General features: G+C 46.5%; 3 protein-coding genes across 4 annotated transcripts; 2 read left to right on the top strand and 1 right to left on the bottom strand.

Moving 5' to 3' along the window:
• Positions 1-755: 755 nt before the first annotated feature.
• anapc10 (anaphase promoting complex subunit 10) lies at positions 756-3,019 on the bottom strand. Its single transcript, XM_053416760.1, has 7 exons — positions 2,880-3,019; positions 2,414-2,585; positions 2,193-2,311; positions 2,020-2,110; positions 1,494-1,614; positions 1,362-1,415; positions 756-1,206 (listed from the first exon to the last, which is right to left on the bottom strand). Exons 2-7 carry the CDS (start codon positions 2,527-2,529, stop codon positions 1,027-1,029), a joined length of 681 nt encoding a protein of 226 aa, XP_053272735.1. The 5' UTR covers positions 2,530-2,585; positions 2,880-3,019; the 3' UTR covers positions 756-1,026.
• Positions 3,020-3,046: 27 nt separating this feature from the next.
• On the top strand, positions 3,047-10,488 carry abce1 (ATP-binding cassette, sub-family E (OABP), member 1). Of its 2 annotated transcripts, none has more exons than XM_053416758.1 (19): positions 3,047-3,186; positions 3,975-4,105; positions 4,264-4,349; positions 4,475-4,572; positions 5,138-5,255; positions 6,086-6,223; positions 6,298-6,367; positions 6,657-6,753; positions 6,843-6,932; positions 7,021-7,142; positions 7,224-7,348; positions 7,953-8,049; positions 8,290-8,349; positions 8,431-8,489; positions 8,641-8,751; positions 8,826-8,968; positions 9,121-9,243; positions 9,318-9,429; positions 9,566-10,488. In XM_053416758.1, the coding sequence occupies exons 2-19, from the start codon at positions 4,003-4,005 to the stop codon at positions 9,611-9,613; spliced, it is 1,800 nt and encodes a 599-aa protein (XP_053272733.1). In that variant the 5' UTR covers positions 3,047-3,186; positions 3,975-4,002; the 3' UTR covers positions 9,614-10,488. The 2 variants fall into 2 exon arrangements, with proteins under 2 accessions (XP_053272733.1, XP_053272734.1); XM_053416759.1 differs by having other exon boundaries at positions 3,058-3,186; positions 3,937-4,105.
• Positions 10,489-12,159: 1,671 nt separating this feature from the next.
• On the top strand, positions 12,160-23,486 carry LOC128430650 (F-box/WD repeat-containing protein 7). The gene is made up of 13 exons (XM_053416757.1): positions 12,160-12,472; positions 13,634-13,716; positions 13,790-13,925; positions 14,417-14,551; positions 15,530-15,653; positions 17,053-17,192; positions 17,376-17,489; positions 18,059-18,240; positions 19,223-19,448; positions 19,526-19,592; positions 19,673-19,816; positions 22,004-22,153; positions 22,442-23,486. The coding sequence occupies exons 1-13, from the start codon at positions 12,434-12,436 to the stop codon at positions 22,573-22,575; spliced, it is 1,674 nt and encodes a 557-aa protein (XP_053272732.1). The 5' UTR covers positions 12,160-12,433; the 3' UTR covers positions 22,576-23,486.
• Positions 23,487-23,556: the final 70 nt, after the last annotated feature.

Raw genomic sequence — 23,556 nt, 5'->3', positions numbered from 1 at the left:
CTTCAGACTTTTATAATCATGTTTAAAACCATGAAACCTGATGTATTATTCATATCATCATTCAGATCACGTTTCTGTCTGTGAACCGAACAGTTCACAGAACTAACGCAAAGAAAAGTTCTGGTTTGAAACCAAACCAGGAACTGACAACACGTCGACCTCAGAACTCTGATTGACAGGTAAGCATCAGTTTGTTAGGAGGGCGGGGCTTAGTGACGATTAGTTTTACAAACAGCAGAGTCGATGACTGACAGTCAGCGTGGGGTCCTGATTGGCTGGTTGTGTTAAGTGGGTGGGACCAGATGACTGGGGAAGAAGATCTAAATGTAATTCTGCCTGTAGGGGGCGTGGTTTGTCTGTGAAAGGTGAAAAGTCTTTGCCGCTTTTCTCCTTTAATCTTACTAACATTTTCTTATTTAAAAAAATATATTCAGAAAAGAAATTCAAAAAATTGAATCAGTGATTTCCATCTTCTCGTCCAGAGAAGACGGTGGTGAGTCTGTGTGTCTGTGGTCGTGTCTCTTTCAGTGTCACCATGAGGAGACAGACAAACCTCTGTCTGTATATATACTGTGATCGAGGGGTGGAGCAGTGGTGCGGAGGTCCCGCCCATACATGCTCTTTAACAATCAGGAGTCAGTGTCAGCTGTCAATCATCAGGTCTCAGCCTGTTTTCATATCATCAATAACTGATTCAAACCAAACTGATCAGAAACGTGAACAAACATCAGAGAGAAGAACAGAAACGACAGAAACATCTTTACAAACATTTATTTAACGTCTATTCAGATTGTTTGTTTGGTCCATGTCCCGTCTGCTCACATGGAGGAGGTGTATGACCTGTACTGTATCCAGCCACCAGGGGGCGATACAGATGGAGATGTCCCAGTCAAATTTAAATATTGTGTGTTTTTAAGTTTCCTTATGTGACAGATACTAAAGTGAAGAGTAAATCACGTCAGGATCCATCAAACATGAGCCTGCAGATTTCCCAGAATCCCACTGGCGGTCCCGTGTGGGTCCAGATCACCTGATGGTGCGGTACATCATGAAGTCCACCGTGGTGCATCGTGGGAACTTTCCGATAGAGCTCTCCTCCACCGGCGTGTAGACTTTAATCTGCCGCATGTGAGTGTCTCTGCCGTTCTGGTGGTTGGCCAACACGGCAATCTGTATCATGAAGGTGCTGATCGGCTCGTTCGTCCGCTGACACACACAAACAGACACACACAAACAGACACACACAAACACAAACAGACACACACAGACACACACAAACACAGTCAGGATTAAGCACGTTCCAACACAAAGAAAAACAAACTGAGTTCCACTCATGAGGATTCATTTCAACAGTTCCTCACCTGGTTGATGAGAGAGATGTGGATCCAGCCGCTCGGCTCCACCATCTCCAGCTGCTGCAGAGACAAGAGAAGAAGAAGTCAGGCTCTGAGCGCCCCCTGTTGATCAAACGGCAGAAGACGCCCGTGTGTTACCCGGATTTCCTGCAGGTTGTGGAAGTTGTTGCCGACTCGGACAGAGATCTTACTGGGTGTGTAGCTCTCGTCAGATTTATAATCAGCATAAATACACAACATCTTCACCGTCGTCCTCCTCCTGAACACACACACACATTTTTTTAAAGAATAAAGTTCAGGGTGTAAATATCAAACATTACATTTCTATATCATCAGTGTGTGATTTTTTATATTTACAGTATCTATCAGCACAAACTGCTCAAGGTGATCAGATTGTCCCATGTCACCATTTATATTTCTGTGTTATAATAAATAAACATGTTTGTTTGTCTCTGGAGTGAAAAGGTAGAGATGCAGATTTAAGACTAATCGGGTCTCCAGGTTTTTCCAGAGCTTCATATCAAACATGTTTTACTCCCTAATATCAGAATCAGATCCCAAAGATAAATGAAGGTTGTTTAAAAAAGCTCCAGATGTTGTTTAGTGGATCCAGATGTGCAGCTGTGGAGCATGACCACGTCCTGGGACTGGAGGACTCAGGTACCTGAACTGAATGTTCACCAGGTGAGGCTGCGATCCGTCCGACTGCCAGTACGTCTCCAGGTTATCGTCCCTCAGCTGATCCACCCCGAAGCCTGCACAGAGCAAACACACTGTTTCTCTGTGTGTACACACACACACACACACAGACAGACAGACACACACACAGGGTCTGACCGGGTTTACAGGACGACAGGGACCACACTGCCTGGGACCCGATCTCTCGGACCGTGCCGGTCCGCTCCAGCTGCTTGGGGTCGGCACCCGGTGGCGTCTTGCTGGGCGTGGCCATCCTCCTGTCACAGAGAGAGACACGAGCACGTGGATCTGAGCCACGTTCGAACCTCCCAGCTTCACCTTGTGTTTTAAAGGAGACATATTATGGGATGGTCACTGACCGTTCAGAGACCTCCTGCTGGGGCCTTAACTCCCGCGGCTCTTCAGCAGCGTCTTCAGGATCTGACTCTGGCTCAAACTGATACGGAAGGAACGCTACGTTCTCTCCATCAGCCATTTGTCTCCATCCGGATCTACTGCTGATGTGGTTCGTCCAGACCTGAGTTACAGGAACTAAATCAAATTGAGAACAGGAGCATAATATGTCTGCTTTAAAAACATCCACATCTCCACTGATCCTCAACGATCAGAACAAACTGAAGCTGAAGAACAGATCATCTTCACAGTTTGTGTTTATCAGGATAAAGAAGTTAGTGACGCGTGTTATTATCAGATGCACCAACTTGTGCACCTGAGGGATTTAGCTTTGGAGGCTAACGTGAAGCTAACATGAAGCTAACATTAAGCTAACTTGTTCCAACGCGCTCAAACTTAACTTCAGACGGTGAAAGTAAAAGTTGAACTCACGGTGTTAAGTTCAAAGTCTCAGGTCGCGAGCCGCGAGGCGCGTTCACACACTCACACACACACACACTAAAGCTTCAGCTAACGAGCTAGCATGCTACATCTCCCACTCTGCAGCGTCCGGGGAGTCGCGTCCCGATGTCGTCACCGGCCCGGGCGCGCGCTTTGTGCGTGTGCGCCGCCATGTTTGGCGCCGGCTCCAGGAGACGAACACGTTGCGGAGGAGGAGAAGTTTCGCTGCGGGTCGATTCTCTGCGGACGAAGCTTCTGGTCTGATTCCCTCGAGCACGCGAACCGGAGCCGAACAGCGGTGAGTGTCCGACTCTTCCTCCCGGGCTCCATCGCCTCTCCTCGGCCTCGTGCCGCCGAGTGGACCATGTAGAGCAGCTGTCAGTGCGGGGCCTCCGCGGCTAGCAACAAGCTAACAGCTAGCTCCTCCGTGTTAGCCGCTGTTAGCTCGTAGTTAGCGTTCATCTAACCCGCAGCTCAGGCAGCGGGGACAGCGGAGAACATACACGTGAGATCACATGTCGTTTGAACATGTGAAGTCACATGACAGTTTGAACATGTGAAGTCACATGACAGTTTGAACATGTTCGTTCTACGCAGCTGTTGCTGCTCTGCGTTTCCTCTGGAGCGTCATCCCGTTCAGTGGCTCTGTGATCACAAGCTGTCCTGGGTTCTAATCAAGATGAAAGGCTCCTGTCGGTACCCGGGTCGGTCAGTGGGCTCGGTTCGTCTGTGACTCGTCAGTGACTCGTGAGTCATCAGGACAAACCGACCGGGACGTCACACATCGAGTCAGCGGCTGAATGTGACGTGTTCGTGTGAATTCACTGATTCCACTGAACCCAACACGTCTTGACCCAGTAGCTTCCGCCTGGAGGCCCCAGTACAGATGGTCTGAGCCACTGGTTTCGCTGGGATCCATGAAACCAGTGTGAAGCGACCAGCTGGATGGAGCCTTTGTTAAAGCTCACTGGTGAATGTGTTGCTTCAGCAGACTTGTTGTGTGTCTGATTGTCACCATCAGCTGTGACAGGTTCTCTTCCTCCTCCAGACCTCCTCTCCATCCCCTCGTTTCTCTCTGTGTTCCAGCTCCTCGTGCCGGGGCCCAGTCTCCATCATGGCAGATAAAAACACCAGGATCGCCATCGTCAGCCACGACAAGTGTAAACCCAAGAAATGCCGTCAGGAGTGCAAGAAGAGCTGCCCCGTGGTGCGGATGGGTGAGTGCTGGCTGGCGTGACAAGAGGGAGGAGCCGAGTCGGTGGTCACATGCACGTCCTGTGTGTGTCCTCAGGGAAGCTGTGTGTTAACATGAACTTCCTGTGTGTGTCCTCAGGGAAGCTGTGTGTTAACATGAACTTCCTGTGTGTGTCCTCAGGGAAGCTGTGCATCGAGGTGACGCCACAGAGTAAGATCGTGTGGATCTCTGAGTCTCTGTGTATAGGCTGTGGAATCTGCATCAAGGTAAAGACCTGTTCAGGCTGGGGGGGGGGGGCAGACCACCCTATTTGATTATGACAGGGTATTTATAAATCAGTGATTTATTGTGTCGTGTTGTTGGTTCTTGTGACGTCGTTGTGTCTTTGTAGAAATGTCCGTTTGGAGCGTTGTCGATCGTGAACCTGCCCAGTAACCTGAAGAAGGAAACCACTCACAGATACTGCGCCAACTCCTTCAAACTGCACCGGTACGCCCCCCCCCCCCCCCACACACACACACATGTTCTCTGTATGATGATGCACATGATCTGATTCCATATTTCTACTCTGGACGTTTGGACACATACAGAGAACTGATCTGACACCAGTGAATTTGAAACAATAATAACTTGTTTACAGTATATGAACAGCTGTTATTGTCTTGTTGACACTGTTACACACTTTAAGAGGACGGATGTCTTCCAGGACATGTCCCTTTTACTCGTGTCCAGTTCCAGCGTCAAATATGAAAGTATGCACATGTTCCATGAAATCTGATCTGAAGACAGTTAGAACCAGTGGCAGAACAGATCGGCTGCTGTTTGGGAGCAAAGTGAATTCTGGGAAAATACAATCTCAGTTTTATCCTCAGGTGAAACTTATGAACTCTGAAGACGTGATGTCGGTTCATAGATTCACTGAAGGAAACTTTTCAGATCCTCTGGTCACAAACACTGGAGATCTCATTCAGATTTAATAAGAGGAAGGTTTTTAAACAGGATTTATGTATTTCTGCAGTTTTTGTAAAGTGTGTGTGTGTCCCTGTGTGTGTAGGCTGCCTATCCCCAGACCTGGTGAGGTTCTGGGTCTTGTGGGGACCAACGGTATCGGGAAGTCCACAGCTCTGAAGATTCTGGCTGGAAAACAGAAACCCAACCTGGGGAAGTACGATGTGAGTAACACACACAAACACACACACACATGTCACTGGTGTGAGTGTAACACACACAGGTTAGTGATGTGAGTGAAACACAAACACACATGTTACTGGTGTGAGTGTAACACACACACACAGGTTAGTGATGTGAGTGAAACACACATGTTACTGGTGTGAGTGTAACACACACAGACACACACACAGGTTAGTGATGTGAGTGAAACACAAACACACGTGTTACTGATGTGAGTGTAACACACAAACACACACACACGTTGCTGATGCGAGTGTAACACACACAGGTTAGTGATGTGAGTGTAACACACACACATGTTGCTGATGCGAGTGTAACACACACAGGTTAGTGATGTGAGTAACACACACAGACACACACACACACTTGTTGCTGATAGATGGAAACGTTGAGAGTCGTTTGTTGCTGTGCGGATGAGATAAGATGTGGGCGGAGCTTCTCTTTGACCAATCGGTCTCGTTAAAGAATAAAATAAAGAGGAAATTCAATGATTTAAAATAAAGTAAATAATTTAGTTCACAAGCTTCTTTTTTTATCGTCTGGAATCTAAATCAAAAAGTTCTATTATTAATTATCTCAATAATCAACAGGTTTTCTGAGTTTCACTTTTCACACTTGTTTCATATTCATCTTCTACGTCATACTTTGATCCATCTCTGGTGTGTCAGATATTAACATGAATGAGAATCTCCTGCTTCATGTGATCATATCTGAACGTTGATGGAATTTGTGATCATATCTGAACGTTGATGGAATTTGTGATCATATCTGAACGTTGATGGAATCCCTCTGTGGCTCCGGTCTTTCCCAGAATCCTCCCGACTGGCAGGAGATCCTGACGTACTTCAGAGGATCCGAGCTCCAGAACTACTTCACCAAAATCCTGGAGGACGACCTGCGGGCCATCGTGAAGCCGCAGTACGTGGACCAGATCCCGAAGACCGTGAAGGTACCGGGGGGGGAGGGGCCGGGGGGGGGGGGGACCAGTGAGGGCTGGGTGTAACTCTTCACCTCTACCTCCAGGGGTCAGTAGGAGCCATCCTGAGCAGGAAAGACGACACAGACACACAAAGCATCGTCTGTGATCAGCTAGGTAACACACACACACACACACACACACCCTAAAATGATCATTGGTCCAAAACTAATCAAGTTGGAATATATCAATTTATCATCTGTGTTAATAATGGTGATATATTCTTCATATTATAAAACCACGTCTCAGGAGGTAGAACCAGGTTCTAGCTCGAGGACCTGAGGTCAGAGACCTTCTTCCAGCTTGGGGGGGGTCGTGACCTCATAACAGCTCCTGATGATGATTATGATTCATAGTGTTCACACAAACTGACCTGATCTCTGTTGTGATTGGCTGCTGCCGGCAGACCTGACTCACCTGCGGGAGAGGAACGTGGAGGATCTGTCGGGCGGCGAGCTGCAGAGGTTCGCCTGCGCAGTCGTCTGCATCCAGAGGGCCGACATGTGAGCAAACCACACACACACACAAGGTACACACACACACACACAGACACACACACAGACACACACTGACTGTTGTGTCTCTGCTGCAGCTTCATGTTTGACGAGCCGTCCAGTTACCTGGATGTGAAGCAGAGGCTGAAGGCCGCCATCACCATCCGCTCCCTCATCACCCCCGACAGGTAGCTCACCTGTCAGAGACACAACCTGTTCCCTGTGATCTCATGTTCTCTAGATATGAACGTGTTTATGATTAATAACTTGTGTCAGGTACATCATCGTGGTGGAACATGACCTCAGTGTGTTGGACTACCTGTCCGACTTCATCTGCTGCTTGTACGGAGTCCCCAGCGCCTACGGTGTGGTCACCATGCCCTTCAGTGTGCGAGAGGGTAACACAATCACACACACACACACACACACAGTAAGTGATTGTGTTCCCCTGCTTCAGCTCCTTCTTCTCCGTCCTGAAGGTATCAACATCTTCTTGGACGGTTACGTTCCCACAGAGAACCTCAGGTTTCGTGAAACCTCATTGGTTTTCAAAGTGGCTGAGACGGCCAATGAGGAGGAGGTGAAGCGACTCCGGCACTACCAGGTCCCGCCCCCTTTTCTCTACGTGTTGTGATGGTTGTGTGGCGATTTTTGCGTTGTGTTGTGATGGTTGCATGGAGATGGTTGTGTTGTGATGTTTGTGTTGTGATGGTTGCGTGGAGAAGTTTGTGTTGTGATGGTTGCGTGGAGAAGTTTGTGTTGTGATGGTTGTGATGTTTGTGTTGTGATGGTTGCGATGAGATGGTTGCGTGGAGTTGTTTGTGATGTTTGTGTTGTGATGTTTGTGTTGTGATGGTTGCGTGGAGAAGTTTGTGTTGTGATGGTTGTGATGTTTGTGTTGTGATGTTTGTGTTTTGATGGTTGTGTGGAGATGTTGTGATGGTTGTGTTGTGTGGAGATGTTTGTGATGTTTGTGTTGTGATGTTTGTGTTTTGATGGTTGTGTGGAGATGTTGTGATGGTTGTGTGGAGATGTTTGTGTTGTGATGTTTGTGTTTTGATGGTTGTGTGGAGATGTTGTGATGTTTTTGTTGTGATGGTTGTGTGGAGATGTTATGATGGTTGCGTGGAGATGTTTGTGTTGTGATGTTTGTGTTGTGATGTTGAGGATGCTGCCCTGGTTGATTTCTGGTTCTGATTGTGTTTCAGTATCCAGACATGTTCAAGAAGATGGGCGAGTTCGAGCTGGATATTAAAGGAGGAGAGTTCACGGACTCTGAGATCATGGTGATGCTGGGAGAGAACGGTGCGTGTTTCCTCCTGCACACAGCTCCTCTGGTTCTCCTCTGGTTCTCCTCTGGTTCTCCTCTGATGTTCCTCTGATGTTCAGTCTGATGTTATCCACATCCACACATTCAATGAGTTCTGTCAGGGTCCATGTTCCATCCTGATGTCCTGTGGACAGACTGACAGAGAGACAGTGAGACATCAGCTGTGGACACGAGGTAAAAGTGGAGGTTGTGAAAATGTGTGTGTTTGTGTTCAGGCACAGGGAAGACGACCTTCATCAGGATGTTGGCTGGAGGACTCAAACCTGACGAGGGAGGTGAGTGTCTGTCTCTCTCTCTCTCTCTCTCTCTCTCTCTCTCTCTCTCTCACACTGACCTTCTCCCCCCCCCCCCCCCAGGTGATGTTCCCACCCTCCTCGTCAGCTACAAGCCTCAAACCATCAGCCCCAAGTTTAAGGTTTGTTTCATCATCAGCTGAAAACAATGAAACATCAGTTCACACCTGCAGAGAATCACACTAACACACACACTCTAACACAAACTGACACACACATCACTATCAATGTGTTCTCACCAGGATTTGTGTGTGTGTGTGTGTGTGTGTGTAGGGCAGCGTGCGAGCTCTGCTGCATGAGAAGATCCGAGACGCCTACACTCACCCTCAGTTCATCACAGACGTGATGAAGCCGCTTCAGATCGAGAGCATCATCGATCAGGACGTGAGAAAAACTATTGATAAGAAATCAATGATTCTGATGATTGACGGGATGTTAACACCCCCCCCCCCCTCCAGGTGCAGATCCTGTCTGGTGGCGAGCTGCAGCGAGTCGCTCTCACTCTGTGTTTGGGGAAACCAGCTGATGTTTATCTGATCGATGAACCGTCGGCCTACCTGGACTCTGAGCAGAGGCTGATGGCCGCCAGGGTCATCAAGAGGTCACACGCTACTTTACCCAGAATTCTACAGCAAAATAAATTGTGAAGCTGTTTCCTGTTTGAATCGTCCTTCAAGTTCCCTCATGTTCCCTCATGTTCCTTCATGTTCCTTCATGTTCCTTCATGTTCCTTCATGTCCATCACGTGTGCAGGTACATCCTCCACGCCAAGAAGACTGCCTTCGTGGTGGAGCACGACTTCATCATGGCGACCTACCTGGCCGACAGAGTCATCGTGTTCGACGGGATTCCCTCCAGGCAGACCGCCGCCAACACGTAAGAGGAGGAGACATTTTTTTAAAAGGCTGAATCATTAAACTGTGTATTCAAACTGCTCTTCTCCCGATCAGGCCTCAGGGTCTGTTGGCCGGAATGAACCGTTTCCTGGCGCTGCTGGAAATCACGTTCAGACGAGACCCAAACAACTTCAGACCCCGGATCAACAAACTCAACTCCATCAAGGTGTGTGCAGCGGAGCCTCAGCTCTGGAAACAACTGATTTATACACAATTCAAGATTAGACCACATCAAACTGCTGTTTACTCTCCACTGAGTGATCTGCTCTCATCACTCTGACCGTTTCCCTTTGTTTCCTCAGGACACTGAACAGAAGAAGAGCGGAAACTATTTCTTCCTTGACGACTGAGATGACTTCCTGTGGCGCCCCAGCACCACTTCCTGTGGCGCCCCAGCACCACTTCCTGTGGCGCCCTTCATTCAGACTGTGTTCAAATGATAAACAACTTTATTCCACCACGGTTTCTGACCTTGTTTCTTATTTTCTCTAACGGCTGAACGTTTCATCTTTAAACTGAAGCAGGGAAAGTGACAGTTTTTAAGAAATGTAAAAACAATAACTTTATATATATACACAATTCTCCACATCACTGGTCAAACTAAAGAAAACAGTCAGTTTTTAGTTTTTCCTTTAAGCAGCACCGATTCTCCTCCTGACATAAACAGCCAGTTTTCACTAACCCCTTCTATTCTATTTATGTTTCTCATGTTATAAATTTATATTTTCATTTGACCATAGATTTAATTTGACTGGGATCTCCAAATAAAATAAATTATGAAATGTAAACAAATGATTTGGTATATCATCAGGTATCAGTATATAAATACTCTTCCCCATGCCGAAGTGTCCTTGGCAAGATACTGAACCCCTAAATGGCCACTCATAAATGTTGAGTGCTCTAATTGTAAGTCGCTTTGGACAAATCGGTCAGTCAACTGACATGTGATGAAATGTTTTCTGTAAATATTACTGGAATAAAAGGGTTAGGGTTAAAACAGGTTAAAACTCATAACAGGTCAATCTGAGGAGGGCTGTTTCAAACAGGGTAAAAAGATCCTGTTTTAAATGATCCTTGTGGTATTTTGACCAAAATGTGTTACAGACATTTCATTAAGACCCCAAGGAACAATATCAACTGTGGTGAAATGGGCACAATATGTCTCCTTTAAGTGATATAATATATTCTTAAATATATACTGATGATTAAAGTATTAATCCTCCAACTCTGTCCATCTTTTATTTATGTTAGTTAGTTAGTTAGATAGATAGATAGTTATCTATTTAGTTAGTTAGTTCAGTGTAGGAATGAACTTTAACAATCCTGTGAATTAAAACTAATTCAGTAAACTAGTTTCAGCCAAATAAAATAAATAAATGATATAAAAGTTTGTTGCTTGTTGCTGCATCAGTAAATATTCTTTATTTACTGTTAATATTTCTCTATTTGTATTTGTGATGTTTTGTCCGTTCAGTGTGAACTATGTGGGTGGCTGTGGCTGAGGGGGAGAGCGAAGGTTACTGGTTTGATCCTCTTCCCTCATCTGCATGCCGACGTGTCCTTGGGTTAGATTTTGAACCCATTTAAAAAATGGCACCTCCTAGATGTTGAGTGCACTAATTAAAGATATGTAGTTATATATTACATCATAAAACCACTCACACAGCATCAGTGTGATGTCATCAGCTCCATGTGCAGCAGTTGGTTTCCTGTCTTCTATCAATAAAATAAACATTAAATTAAACATTAATTTTAACGTTTAACGTTTAAAAAGGTGAAGAAAAGAGAAAAACCTGGAATCTTAAAATTAAAGAGGAGCTGGAGGAGGAGAAGGTTAAAGGTCAGTTTGATTTGATTAACCCTTTCAGCACCGCCCACCTTCACCGCTCAACTTGAGACGACCAATCAGATCACACATTCAGAGGACGGCGGTGAGGAGGAGGTGACGTCAGCATCGCTGCACCTGCAGAGTCAGACTCATCATACGTGTTCTGCTGACGTCACGTCTACGTCACGTCAGCTTTGTGGGAAACACGATCGGTCAGCTCTGAGCATTAAAGACGTGGAGACGATTTTTATGGAGACAGTTTATCTATGTAAATAATTTAAACTAAAGCTGATTCCAGATCTGAGCTCCAGTTTCTCACAACAACACAGCAGCAGGTTTTCTGAACAGACTCGTTCACAACAGCATCAAATATTATGAGATAGGAAATAATGTGACAATATGGGATTATCGTGCAAAATATATATGGCTAGCATGCTAATGCTAGCATGCTTAAGCGAACATGTCCACATCTAGTTTTAAGGTTGTGAAAAGTAACTTATTACAATCATAATTGTAATAAGTATATAATAAATATAGTAATAATATTTTTGATAATTATATGTATACCTCTCCGTTTTGAGGGGTATAAAGCCCCCCCCTCGGCCTGGCCTTACACGTGGTCACGCAAAACGAAGGGGTGAATGGGATTTGGAAGTTGACCAGCAGGTGGCGACAGCTCACTTCTCTTTCCTCACAGTGGTCTGACGGTTTGACTTCTTTAAACATGCTAACATCATGGCTCCGGGATGGAAGGAGGATTTGATCTTTAGTTCAACTAAACAGGGTGGAAACATACAGCCAGAGATATCAATACAAACACACACACACACACAGACACACACACAGACACAGACAGACTACCTCAGGAGCTAGAAAGAGAGAGAGAGAGAGAGAGAGAGAGAGAGAGAGAGAGAGAGTGGTAGAGAGAGTGGTAGAGAGAGAGAGAGAGAGAGATGTCCCTGCATGTTCCTGTGGTAAAGAGACACATCCTGAACATAGAGAGACAGAGTGTGGTAGAGAGAGAGAGAGAGAGAGAGAGAGAGTGTGTGGTGGCGAGAGAGAGAGAGAGAGAGAGAGAGTGGTGGAGAGAGAGAGAGAGAGTAGTAGAGAGAGAGAGAGAGAGAAAAAGAGAGAGAGAGGGAGAGCAGCAGCAGCACGCGCTGGTCTCGGACTTCAGATCAGAACTGATCACGGATCGGTTATTTCTCCTAATCGATTGACCGGATGCGCTGCTGACGTCACGGACCCTCCTGTCGTTGATTGGATTAAATGATCGTTAATTAAACCGTAACGTGTCTGTCTCTTGGCTCCGGCAGGGCGCCACCTACCGGCGGCGGACACCATGGGTTTCTACGGGAGCCTGAAGCTCATCTTCTACAAAGTGAGTTTTGATCATTAGCACTATCGATTATCGATCTGCTGACGTCACAGCCCTGCTCTGATTGGACGCTCGCGCAGCACCGGGATGACGAGGCGTTTCTCTGCCGGTGGCGTGTGTCGGTGCGCGTGCGTGTTTGATGGACCACTGCGGAAACGAGAGCGAGTCTGTCTGTGATTCTGGGTTATTGATTATTGATCATCTGTCTGTGTCTGTACTGTGAGCCAACGAGCAAGGCATCTGACGAGGGTTTGAATCCTGTTAAATCAATAGTTATTTAACTCAAATCCTCAAACAACACAAAATAAACCTTTCGAAATCCATAAACTGTTTAAAATGTTCAGTTATTAGATGAATAACACATTAAACTGATCATTATGATTATTGAAATGATCGTTAGTTAGAGTTTACATCTGTTTTCATCAGACCATTCTTCTTCTTCTTCTTCTTCTTCTTCTTCTTCTTCTTCTTCTTCTTCTTCTTCTCCAAACTATCCAACAAAGTGTTTCTCTCTGGAACAGAACCAGGTTCAGTTTGATCCAGACCCAGAACTCCTCTTCTGGTCTGAGGAACCGTTCACACCTGATGTTCAGAGAGTCTGAAGCTCTGAGACAAACCAGGTGTTTCTAGTGATGCTATTGATAAACCAGTGGATAGTTGTGTGTCTGTGTGTCTGTGCGTGTGTCTGTGTGTGTGTGTGTGTGTCTGTGTGTGTGTGTGTCTGTGTGTGTGTGTCTGTGCGCGTGTGTGTCTGTGTGTGTGTGTGTGTGTGTCTGTGTCTGTGTGTGTCTGTGTGTGTGTGTCTGTGTGTGTGTGCAGCAGCTCTATTCTAGTCGGGCACTGCTCCGGCGACATTCCTCTAATTCTCCACATTCTTCTGTTCATTCACTGTGAGCGACTCTGACCGGAAACAGATGATTTAGATTGTGCGACGGTGAATTTGTGTGAGTTTTCTACGATGCAACCAAAGAAACACACAAACATGTTCTCTGTTGTTGTGTCACAGTAACAAGCTGACGTGTTTCCTGTTCAGATCAAACCAGGAGTCAAACTGAAACCTTGAGAAGTTAGTTAGTTGTTCCATTGACACAGAGACCAGATGTCTCCAGCCTGTCTGTCTTCTGTCTCCTGTCTTCTGTCTCCTGTCTTCTGTCTCCCCCTCAGGTGAAGAGGAAGTTGGATCACGGTCCCGACGCTCGTCCGTTTCCTTCGGGGAAGAAACTCTGTAAAGTCGGCGGATTCCTCAGGTGCCGTCCAGAGGGAGCATGAGATGTTTGAATGTTGTGGACTGTGATTCTGACGCCGTCCTTCTCCCCTCAGGCCCCCCCGTCCGGTTCAGGTCACGCCCACCACCTTCTGCGACCTGCGACTGGCCAATGGGCATTCAGCTCAGAGGCGGCAGGTGACCTCGGGTCCGCCCCCTTCCGGCCTGCAGGACTGGCTTCACACCTTCAAGGTGAGACTGATCAAAAGCCTCAAAAAGACAATTCTCTCTACCTAGCTTTCCTCGCTAACTACTATTACTTGCTAACTAGCATTCCTCGCTAACTAGCATTACTTGCTAACTAGCATTCCTCGCTAACTAGCATTACTTGCTAACTACAGTAGCTAACATGATTTCTATTCACAACCCAAGAGCATGTAACTATATTACTTTTCAAGAATACGAGTTCCGTCTCAGATCAACACAATAACGTTCACCACCAGGGGGCAGAGATGATGTTTAGATATCGCTAGCAGCTCTTTCCTGCTCTTTACCAATATTTACGATTCAGACAAACATCTCAATAGACCTCTTCTTCTTCTTCTTCTTCTTCCGCTTCATCCTCCTCTTCTTTTTCATCTTCTTCTTCTTCTTCTTCTTCTTCTTCTTCTTCTTCTTCTTCTTCTTCTTCTTCTTCTTCTTCTTCTTCCTCCTCCTCTTATTCCTCCCCTTCCTGTCTGCAGATGTGGAGTGGCCCTGAGAGGCTATTGGCTCTGGATGAGTTGATTGACAGATGTGAGACCAATCAGGTGAAGCACATGATGCAAGTGATCGAGCCTCAGTTCCAGAGAGACTTCATATCACTGTTGCCCAAAGAGGTGTGAACACGCATGTTCTCTGTATGACCTGAAACTGCTGACGCAACATGACACATGGGACCTGTCTTTATTAACAACATGTGTATGTTGTGTGCATGTTCCAGTTGGCCCTGTATGTGCTGAGGTTCTGAACATGTGTATGTTGATGGGGTGTTCCAGTTGGCCCTGTATGTGCTCAGGCTCTGAACATGTGTATGTTGATTGCGTGTTACAGTTTGCCCTGTATGTGCTGCTCTGAACATGTGTATGTTGATTGCGTGTTACAGTTTGCCCTGTATGTGCTGCTCTGAACATGTGTATGTTGATGGCGTGTTCCAGTTGGCCCTGTATGTTCTGAGGTTCTGAACATGTGTATGTTGATGGCGTGTTCCAGTTGGCCCTGTATGTGCTGAGGTTCTGAACATGTGTATGTTGATGGCGTGTTCCAGTTGGCCCTGTATGTTCTGAGGTTCTGAACATGTGTATGTTGATGGCGTGTTCCAGTTGGCCCTGTATGTTCTGAGGTTCTGAACATGTGTATGTTGATGGCGTGTTCCAGTTGGCCCTGCATGTGCTGAGGTTCTGAACATGTGTATGTTGATGGCGTGTTCCAGTTGGCCCTGTATGTTCTGAGGTTCTGAACATGTGTATGTTGATGGCGTGTTCCAGTTGGCCCTGCATGTGCTGAGGTTCTGAACATGTGTATGTTGATAGCGTGTTCCAGTTGGCCCTGTATGTGCTGAGGTTCTGAACATGTGTATGTTGATGGCGTGTTCCAGTTGGCCCTGTATGTGCTGAGGTTCTGAACATGTGTATGTTGATGGCGTGTTCCAGTTGGCCCTGTATGTGCTGAGGTTCTGAACATGTGTATGTTGATGGCGTGTTCCAGTTGGCCCTGTATGTGCTGAGGTTCTGAACATGTGTATGTTGATGGCGTGTTCCAGTTGGCCCTGTATGTGCTGAGGTTCTGAACATGTGTATGTTGATGGCGTGTTCCAGTTGGCCCTGTATGTGCTGAGGCTCCTGGCTCCCAGGGATCTGGTGCAGGCGGCTCAGACCTGCAGGTCCTGGAGGATCCTGGCTGAAGACAACCTGCTGTGGAGGGAGAAGTGTGGAGAGGAAGGTGAACTTATTAAACACGCTCCACATTCTGAAAACACTTAAAGGAGACATATTCTGCCCATTTCACCACAGTTGATATTGTTCCTTGGGTCTTAATGAAATGTCTGAAAAAAAATTTGGTCAAAATACCACAAGGGTCATTTAGAACAGGACCTTGTTACCCTGTCTAAAACAGCCCTCCTCAGATTGACCTGTTATGAGTTTTAACCTGTTTTAACCCTAACCCTTTTATTCCAGTAATATTTACAGAAAACATTTCATCACATGTCAGTTGGCTGACCGATTTGTCCAAAGCGACTTACAATTAGAGCACTCAACATTTATGAGTGGCCATTTAGGGGTTCAGTATCTTGCCAAGGACACTTCGGCATGGGGAAGAGTGGTGTTTGAACCGGCAACCTTCTTGCTGGAGAGCGACCACTCTACCCCCTAGGCCACACCACCCAAAACCAACTTTAGTTTGAAATAGTATAAGTGCGTGTTATTGTTAAATTGTATTTATTATTTAGTTTATTTTGTATTTTTGGTGTGTTTTATTAATTAATTGATTTTGTATGATGTTAGAAAGGTGCTATATAGATCCTAGTTATTATCATATAAGACATTCAACTCATTAATAATCAGTATTTTTCTACTTTTGCTATGATGATACTTCTTCCTCTTCCTCTTCCTCTTCGTCTTCTTATCTGTGTTTTACAGTTCATGTTATTCAGTATCTGTTGAAACTGGAGAAGTTCTGAAAACATTAATGCTGCTACAACTTGATTAGTGTGACTGAGGTTTAATGCTAACGCTAGGTAGCTTAATTTGTATGACTGACAGGAAGCCCCCCCCCCCCCCCCACACACACACACAACATGCCACATTCAGTAGTTTGTCCACATTTCATATGAACGTGTCAGAACAAGAAGATAAAACAGATCAATCATCAAACTCAGTCGATTTTCAAACCTGTGATGATTTATTCTTAAACAAATATTACACTGCCACCTAGTGTCTGGTTATCAGAACACAGTTACATCCATCAGATCTGTATTTAGATCTGATCACAATTATTAAGTCTGATTAACAGATGACAACACAACCTTCTTGGGGGGGGGGGGGGGGGGGGGGCAGTTGTCAAAGTAGTTTAGAATGTTTTTGTGACTTTTTGAATGTGCGTGATCAGAAATAATAAAATCGTTTTAAGGTTTTAACTCGTGAAGTTTCTGTCACAAACTGTTAGTTTATCAAAGTTTTGTTTGTTAATTATTTAATCTGTTTGAATTCATCTCTTTGATCTTTGATATCCAGGAGAAGATGTTTTTATAGACGAGCAGACGAACGTGTGACGAGCAGCTGAAGAAGCCGACGCCTCCTGATCACTGATCTGTGACCTCACCCTGTTTATACGTCCTCAGGTATATCAGGGGGCGTGGCCTCTCGTCACAGGAAGTGTGGGAGGTCGGGGGGGGCGGCGGTTGGTCGATGGAAGTCTACTTACATCCAACAACACCGCGTGGACAACAACTGGAGGAGGGGGGGCGCACAGGAGCCCATGGTACACACACACACACACACATACACACAGAGACACACACACACACAGAGACAACGGAACACACTCAGACACACACACACACACAAAGAGACACACATAGAGACACAAACACACATACATACACACAGCGACACACACAGCGACACATACACACAGTTGAGTGTGACCTCTTGTGGTGTGCAGGTGTTGACAGGTCACGATGATCATGTGATCACTTGTCTCCAGTTCAGTGGCGACCTGATCGTCAGCGGCTCCGACGACAACACACTCAAAGTCTGGTCGGCCACCAGCGGCAAGGTGAGGTGTGTGTGTGTGTGTGTGTGTGTGTGTCTGTGTGTGTCTGTGTGTGTGTGTGTGTCTGTTTGTGTGTGTGTGATTCCTAACGAACTCGCCGTCATTCATTGATCATGTGACAGAATGTTCAGCTCTCTTATTGGCTACTTATGTATTAGAAGTAATAGATTACATCTAGTACCTTTAATATTAGATGTTAATATTAATATAAGATGTAATCTACAAACTTTTTTCATTAAAGATTGTTTAAATTGAAGTAGATCGATGATAGATAACCTCGTAATGAAAAACAACATTACGACGTAGATGTAAACACAAACAAGTTAAAATAACCAGATGTTTCTTTTTAAGTTTCAAGTTTAACGTTAACACGTGACCTCATCTACATAATGAGCGAGTCACATGACCAACGTGTGGACTCCATCGCCCCCTGGTGGCTGATGAGAGGTCAGAGGTCACAGTGACCTGCTCTGATTGGTCGACAATTCTTTCATCATGAACGTCTGTGATTCGATTAAAGAAGGTGATGACATCACTGACATCACTGACATCAGTGACATCATCTCTCTCAGTGTCTGAGGTCACTAGCAGGTCACAGCGGGGGGGTGTGGTGCAGCCAGATGGCCGTTGCCACGGTGATCAGCGGCTCCACTGACCGAACGCTTCGCGTGTGGGACGCAGAGACGGGGACGTGTGTCCACACCCTGAGGGGACACATGTCCACTGTGCGCTGCATGCACCTGCACGGCCACCGGTAACACACACACACACACACACACACACACACACACACAGACACACACACTCACTCAGACACACACACACACACACACACACACACACACACACACACACACACACACAGACACACACACTCACTCAGACACACACACACACCCTGAGGGGACACACGTCCACTGTGCGCTGCATGCACCTGCACGGCCACCGGTAACACACACACACACACACACACACACACACACACAGACACACACACTCACTCAGACACACACACACACACACACACACACACACACACACACACACACACACACAGACACACACACTCACTCAGACACACACACACACCCTGAGGGGACACACGTCCACTGTGCGCTGCATGCACCTGCACGGCCACCGGTAACACACACACACACACACACACACACACACACACAGACACACACACTCACTCAGACACACACACACACACACACACGCACACACACACACACACACACACACACACACACACACACACACACACACACACACACACACCCTGAGGGGACACACGTCCACTGTGCGCTGCATGCACCTGCACGGCCACCGGTAACACACACACACACACACACACACACACACACACAGACACACACACTCACTCAGACACACACACACACACACACGCACACACACACACACACACACACACACACACACACACACACACACACACACACACACACACACACACACACAGACACACACACACACACACACACACACACAGACACACACAGACACACACACACACACCCTGAGGGGACACACGTCCACTGTGCGCTGCATGCACCTGCACGGCCACCGGTAACACACACACACACACACACACACACACACACACACACACACACACACACACTCAAACACACTCAAAAATACACACACACTATTGTTGTGTGTTGTATGTTCTGATTGGCTCACAGCACAGTGATGTCCCGCCTCTCTCTCAGCGTGGTGTCGGGCTCTCGGGACTCGACCCTGCGGGTGTGGGACGTGTGGAGCGGCCGCTGTGAACACGTGCTGAGCGGACACGTGGCCGCGGTGCGCTGCGTTCAGTACGACGGGCGCCGCGTGGTGTCGGGGGGGTACGACCACATGGTGAAGGTGTGGGACCCTGAGACGGAGGCGTGTCTACACACACTGCAGGGACACACAAACAGAGTGTACTCACTACAGGTACACACACACACACACACTGTACGCTGTGGACCAATCACAGCCTCAGAGTTAAAGGACTTCCTGTCTCGCTGCAGTTCGATGGCGTGCTGGTGGCGAGCGGCTCGTTGGACACGTCCATCAGAGTCTGGGACTCAAACACAGGTCGGTCCTCATCATGTGACGTCTCAGGGACTTTAAATAACACTAATTTTAATATAAATCATAACTCCTGTTTCCTGCAGGTGGGTGTGTCCACACGTTGACCGGCCACCAATCACTGACCAGCGGCATGAAGCTGAGAGACAACGTCCTCGTCTCCGCAAACGCAGACGCCACCGTCCGAGTGTGGGACGTCCGGACGGGACAGTGTCTCCACACGCTGGAAGGTGAGAGGGACAAAACAACTGACACAGAGTCAGAGAAAAGAGAGAGGAGGAGGAGGGAGAGAGAGGAAGAGGAGGGAGAGATGGAGAGAGTGAGAGAGAGAGGGGGAGAGGAAGGTGAGAGGGACAAAACAACTGACACAGAGTCAGAGAAAAGAGAGAGGAGGAGGAGGGAGAGATGGAGAGAGTGAGGAAGAGAGAGAGAGAGGAAGGTGAGGGAGACAAACAACTGACACAGAGTCAGAGAAAAGAGAGAGGAGGAGGAGGGAGAGATGGAGAGAGTGAGGAAGAGAGAGAGAGAGGAAGGTGAGGGAGACAAACAACTGACACAGAGTCAGAGAAAAGAGAGAGGAGGAGGAGGGAGAGAGAGGAGGAGGAGGGAGAGATGGAGAGAGAGAGAGAGAGAGAGGGGGAGAGGGACAAACAACTGACACAGAGTCAGAGAAAAGAGAGAGGAGGAGGAGGGAGAGAGAGGAAGAGGAGGGAGAGATGGAGAGGGTGAGGAAGAGAGAGAGAGGAAGGTGAGGGAGACAAAACAACTGACACAGAGTCAGAGAAAAGAGAGAGGAGGAGGAGGGAGAGAGAGGAAGAGGAGGGAGAGATGGAGAGAGTGAGAGAGAGAGAGAGGAAGGTGAGGGAGACAAAACAACTGACACAGAGTCAGAGAAAAGAGAGAGGAGGAGGAGGGAGAGAGAGGAGGAGGAGGGAGAGATGGAGAGAGTGAGAGAGAGAGGGGGAGAGGGACAAACAACTGACACAGAGTCAGAGAAAAGAGAGAGGAGGAGGAGGGAGAGAGAGGAGGAGGAGGGAGAGATGGAGAGAGAGAGAGAGGGGGGAGAGGGACAAACAACTGACACAGAGTCAGAGAAAAGAGAGAGGAGGAGGAGGGAGAGAGAGGAAGAGGAGGGAGAGATGGAGAGAGTGAAGAAGAGAGAGAGAGAGAGGAAGGTGAAAGGGACAAAACAACTGACACAGAGTCAGAGAAAAGAGAGAGGAGGAGGAGGGAGAGATGGAGAGAGTGAGGAAGAGAGAGAGAGAGAGGAGGAGGACGTGATGGAAGACGACTGTGAGAGGGAGCAGGGGGAGGAGGAAGAGATAGAGGGAGAGATGGAGAGAGTGAGGAAGAGAGAGAGAGAGAGAGAGAGAGAGAGAGGGGGGAGAGGGACAAACAACTGACACAGAGTCAGAGAAAAGAGAGAGGAGGAGGAGGGAGAGATGGAGAGAGTGAGGAAGAGAGAGAGAGAGAGAGAGAGGGGGGAGAGGGACAAACAACTGACACATCGACAGAGAAAAGAGAGAGGAGGAGGACAAGATGGAAGACGACTGAGAGAGGGAGCAGGGGGAGGAGGAAGAGAGAGGGGGAGGAGGAAGAGGAGGGAGAGATGGAGAGAGAGGGAAGAGAGAGAGAGAGGGCGGAAGAGAGAGGAAGAGAAGAGAGAGATGGAGAGAATGAGGAAGAGGATGGAGAGAAAGAGAGAGTAGAGAGAGAGAGACCACTAGGTGTCCCCTCGGTGCTTTCAACAGGTAGGAACCTTCAGTCAGCAAACAGGAGGTTTTGTTTCACAGGGACTTTTTTAACTGCTGCATCAGTGAGTTGATGATGAAACCTGAGAAGCTCAGATTCAAATAAAGCAGAATTTATTGTTATTATAAATATGATTCTCTGATTTCAGCAGATGGTTGAAACTGTGACATCGTTTGTCCATCATGTGTGTAGTTTGTTATAAAGGACAGTGTGTGTCCATCATGTGTGTAGTATGTGATAAATGACAGTGTGTGTCCATCATGTGTGTAGTATGTGACATATGACAGTGTGTGTCCATCATGTGTCTAGTATGTTATAAATGACAGTGTGTGTCCATCATGTGTGTAGTATGTGACATATGACAGTTTGTGTTCATCATGTGTGTAGTATGTGACATATGACAGTGTGTGTCCATCATGTGTGTAGTATGTGACATATGACAGTGTGTGTCTTCATCATGTGTGTAGTATGTGACATATGACAGTGTGTGTTCATCATGTGTGTAGTATGTGACATATGACAGTGTGTGTCTTCATCATGTGTGTAGTATGTGATAAATGACAGTGTGTGTCCATCATGTGTGTAGTATGTGATAAATGACAGTGTGTGTTCATCATGTGTGTAGTATGTTATAAATGACAGTGTGTGTCCATCATGTGTCTCAGGTCCTAACCAGCATCAGTCTGCTGTGACCTGTCTTCAGTTCTGTGGACGTCTCGTCTTGTCCAGTTCAGACGATGGGACGGTCAAACTGTGGGACCTGCAGAGCGGCGCCTGGCTCAGGGACCTGGTGGCGCTGCAGAGCCGAGGATCAGGTGACCTCACACACGTGCTCACAACACACAACAACATGAATACACAACACACAACAACACGAATACAAAACATAGATGATCTGGAGATGATCTGGAGTTGTGATGTGAAAACTCTTGAACAAACTAAACTACTCAAATCAGGAGAAAGTGAAGTTTTATTTCCTCTTCGATGTTTTTATATCAAACCTGAATGAAAACACGTCGTAGTTTGTTTACCACTTGTTATTTTCTTCACTGTTTTTTTTATTTGTTCTCACTGGAACCAATCACGGCTCTCCTTCTCCACAGGGGGCGTGGTCTGGCGAATCCGAGCGTCCGCCACTCGGCTGGTGTGCGCCGCCGGCAGCAGGAACGGGTCGGAGGAGACCAAACTCCTGGTGCTGGACTTCAACAGGGACGAGACGAAGGACGAGACGGACTGAGGAGGCGTGGACACTACGTCTCCTCAGTGAGGTGTCCTGATTGGCCAGAAGACAAGGAGCAGGAACGTCACTGAAGAGAAACTGGACAACTCAGCGCGGTGCGAGCGGCGGCGGCAACCAAGGAATGATGGACCAACAGGAAGTGGATTATCAACAGGAAGTGGATTATCAACAGGAAGTGGATTATCAACAGGAAGTGGATTATCAACAGGAAGTGGATTAATCTCAAACACGGGCCTCAGCGGAGACATTTGAACAAATGTGATTTATCGTCAAACGGAAACATTCACGTGATGAATTTACCAACTTGTATCGCTGCTGAACCAATGAGGACGTCACTGTTTAAACCGACCAATCAAAATTGACCAACTGTTTTTATTTGATTGTTTTGCACTCTAGGTTTAGAACCTACAAACATTCAGTTTATGATGAAGAAAATATTATTTCAATAACTTCATGAGTTTTATTTAAACAAAGAATCAAAAACAAAATATGAAAAAAAGAAACAAACACATTTGAGAATCTTTTTTTTAAATCTGTTTAAAACAGCTACTGACATTTAATAATTAATTGACAGACTTGACGAGCTTCGGTCACTTATGAATACATTTTTCATGGCTCAACTTAAAATTTCCACAATGTGAATTAAATTAGTTTCACAGCTAATTTAGATATCTAATATTTTGTCTTTGCTTCCACACGACACCTCTCTGATGAAATATTAATGAATTCATTCAAAAACGACGAAGCAGATATTAATAGAATAAAGTGCTGTTGCCAGGCAACACGCTGGCCAATGAGCACAGATGTCGACGTCCTGATGATGTAAATAACCGTAAATACAGAGAATGTAAATATTCATGTTTTATAGAAAGAAAGCAAAAATATCAATAAAGACCAGTTTTGTAAAATCGTTTCTGACGATGATTTGGCTAAAATGAAAATTTCTTGAGTCTTTTATTCTGAAAATATTTGGTTTAT

The sequence above is a fragment of the Pleuronectes platessa genome, chromosome 23, assembly GCF_947347685.1.
Source record: "Pleuronectes platessa chromosome 23, fPlePla1.1, whole genome shotgun sequence".
In the NCBI taxonomy this organism is placed as follows: Eukaryota; Metazoa; Chordata; class Actinopteri; order Pleuronectiformes; family Pleuronectidae; genus Pleuronectes; species Pleuronectes platessa.
This window is presented reverse-complemented; position numbering and strand designations above follow the sequence as displayed.

Bases quoted from the DNA above. Each gene is read 5' to 3' on its own strand.
- abce1 (XM_053416758.1), top strand. From the start codon at position 4,003: ATGGCAGATAAAAACACCAGGATCGCCATCGTCAGCCACGACAAGTGT. The intron at 6,754-6,842 runs GTGAGCAAACCA...TCTCTGCTGCAG, and splicing joins TGCATCCAGAGGGCCGACAT to CTTCATGTTTGACGAGCCGT. The intron at 9,430-9,565 runs GTGTGTGCAGCG...TTGTTTCCTCAG, and splicing joins ACAAACTCAACTCCATCAAG to GACACTGAACAGAAGAAGAG.
- anapc10 (XM_053416760.1), bottom strand. From the start codon at position 2,529: ATGGCTGATGGAGAGAACGTAGCGTTCCTTCCGTATCAGTTTGAGCCA. The intron at 2,312-2,413 runs GTCAGTGACCAT...TCTCTGTGACAG, and splicing joins CAGCAGGAGGTCTCTGAACG to GAGGATGGCCACGCCCAGCA. The intron at 2,111-2,192 runs GTCAGACCCTGT...TGCTCTGTGCAG, and splicing joins CCTGTCGTCCTGTAAACCCG to GCTTCGGGGTGGATCAGCTG.
- LOC128430650 (XM_053416757.1), top strand. From the start codon at position 12,434: ATGGGTTTCTACGGGAGCCTGAAGCTCATCTTCTACAAA. The intron at 13,926-14,416 runs GTGAGACTGATC...TCCTGTCTGCAG, and splicing joins ACTGGCTTCACACCTTCAAG to ATGTGGAGTGGCCCTGAGAG. The intron at 14,552-15,529 runs GTGTGAACACGC...GGCGTGTTCCAG, and splicing joins TATCACTGTTGCCCAAAGAG to TTGGCCCTGTATGTGCTGAG.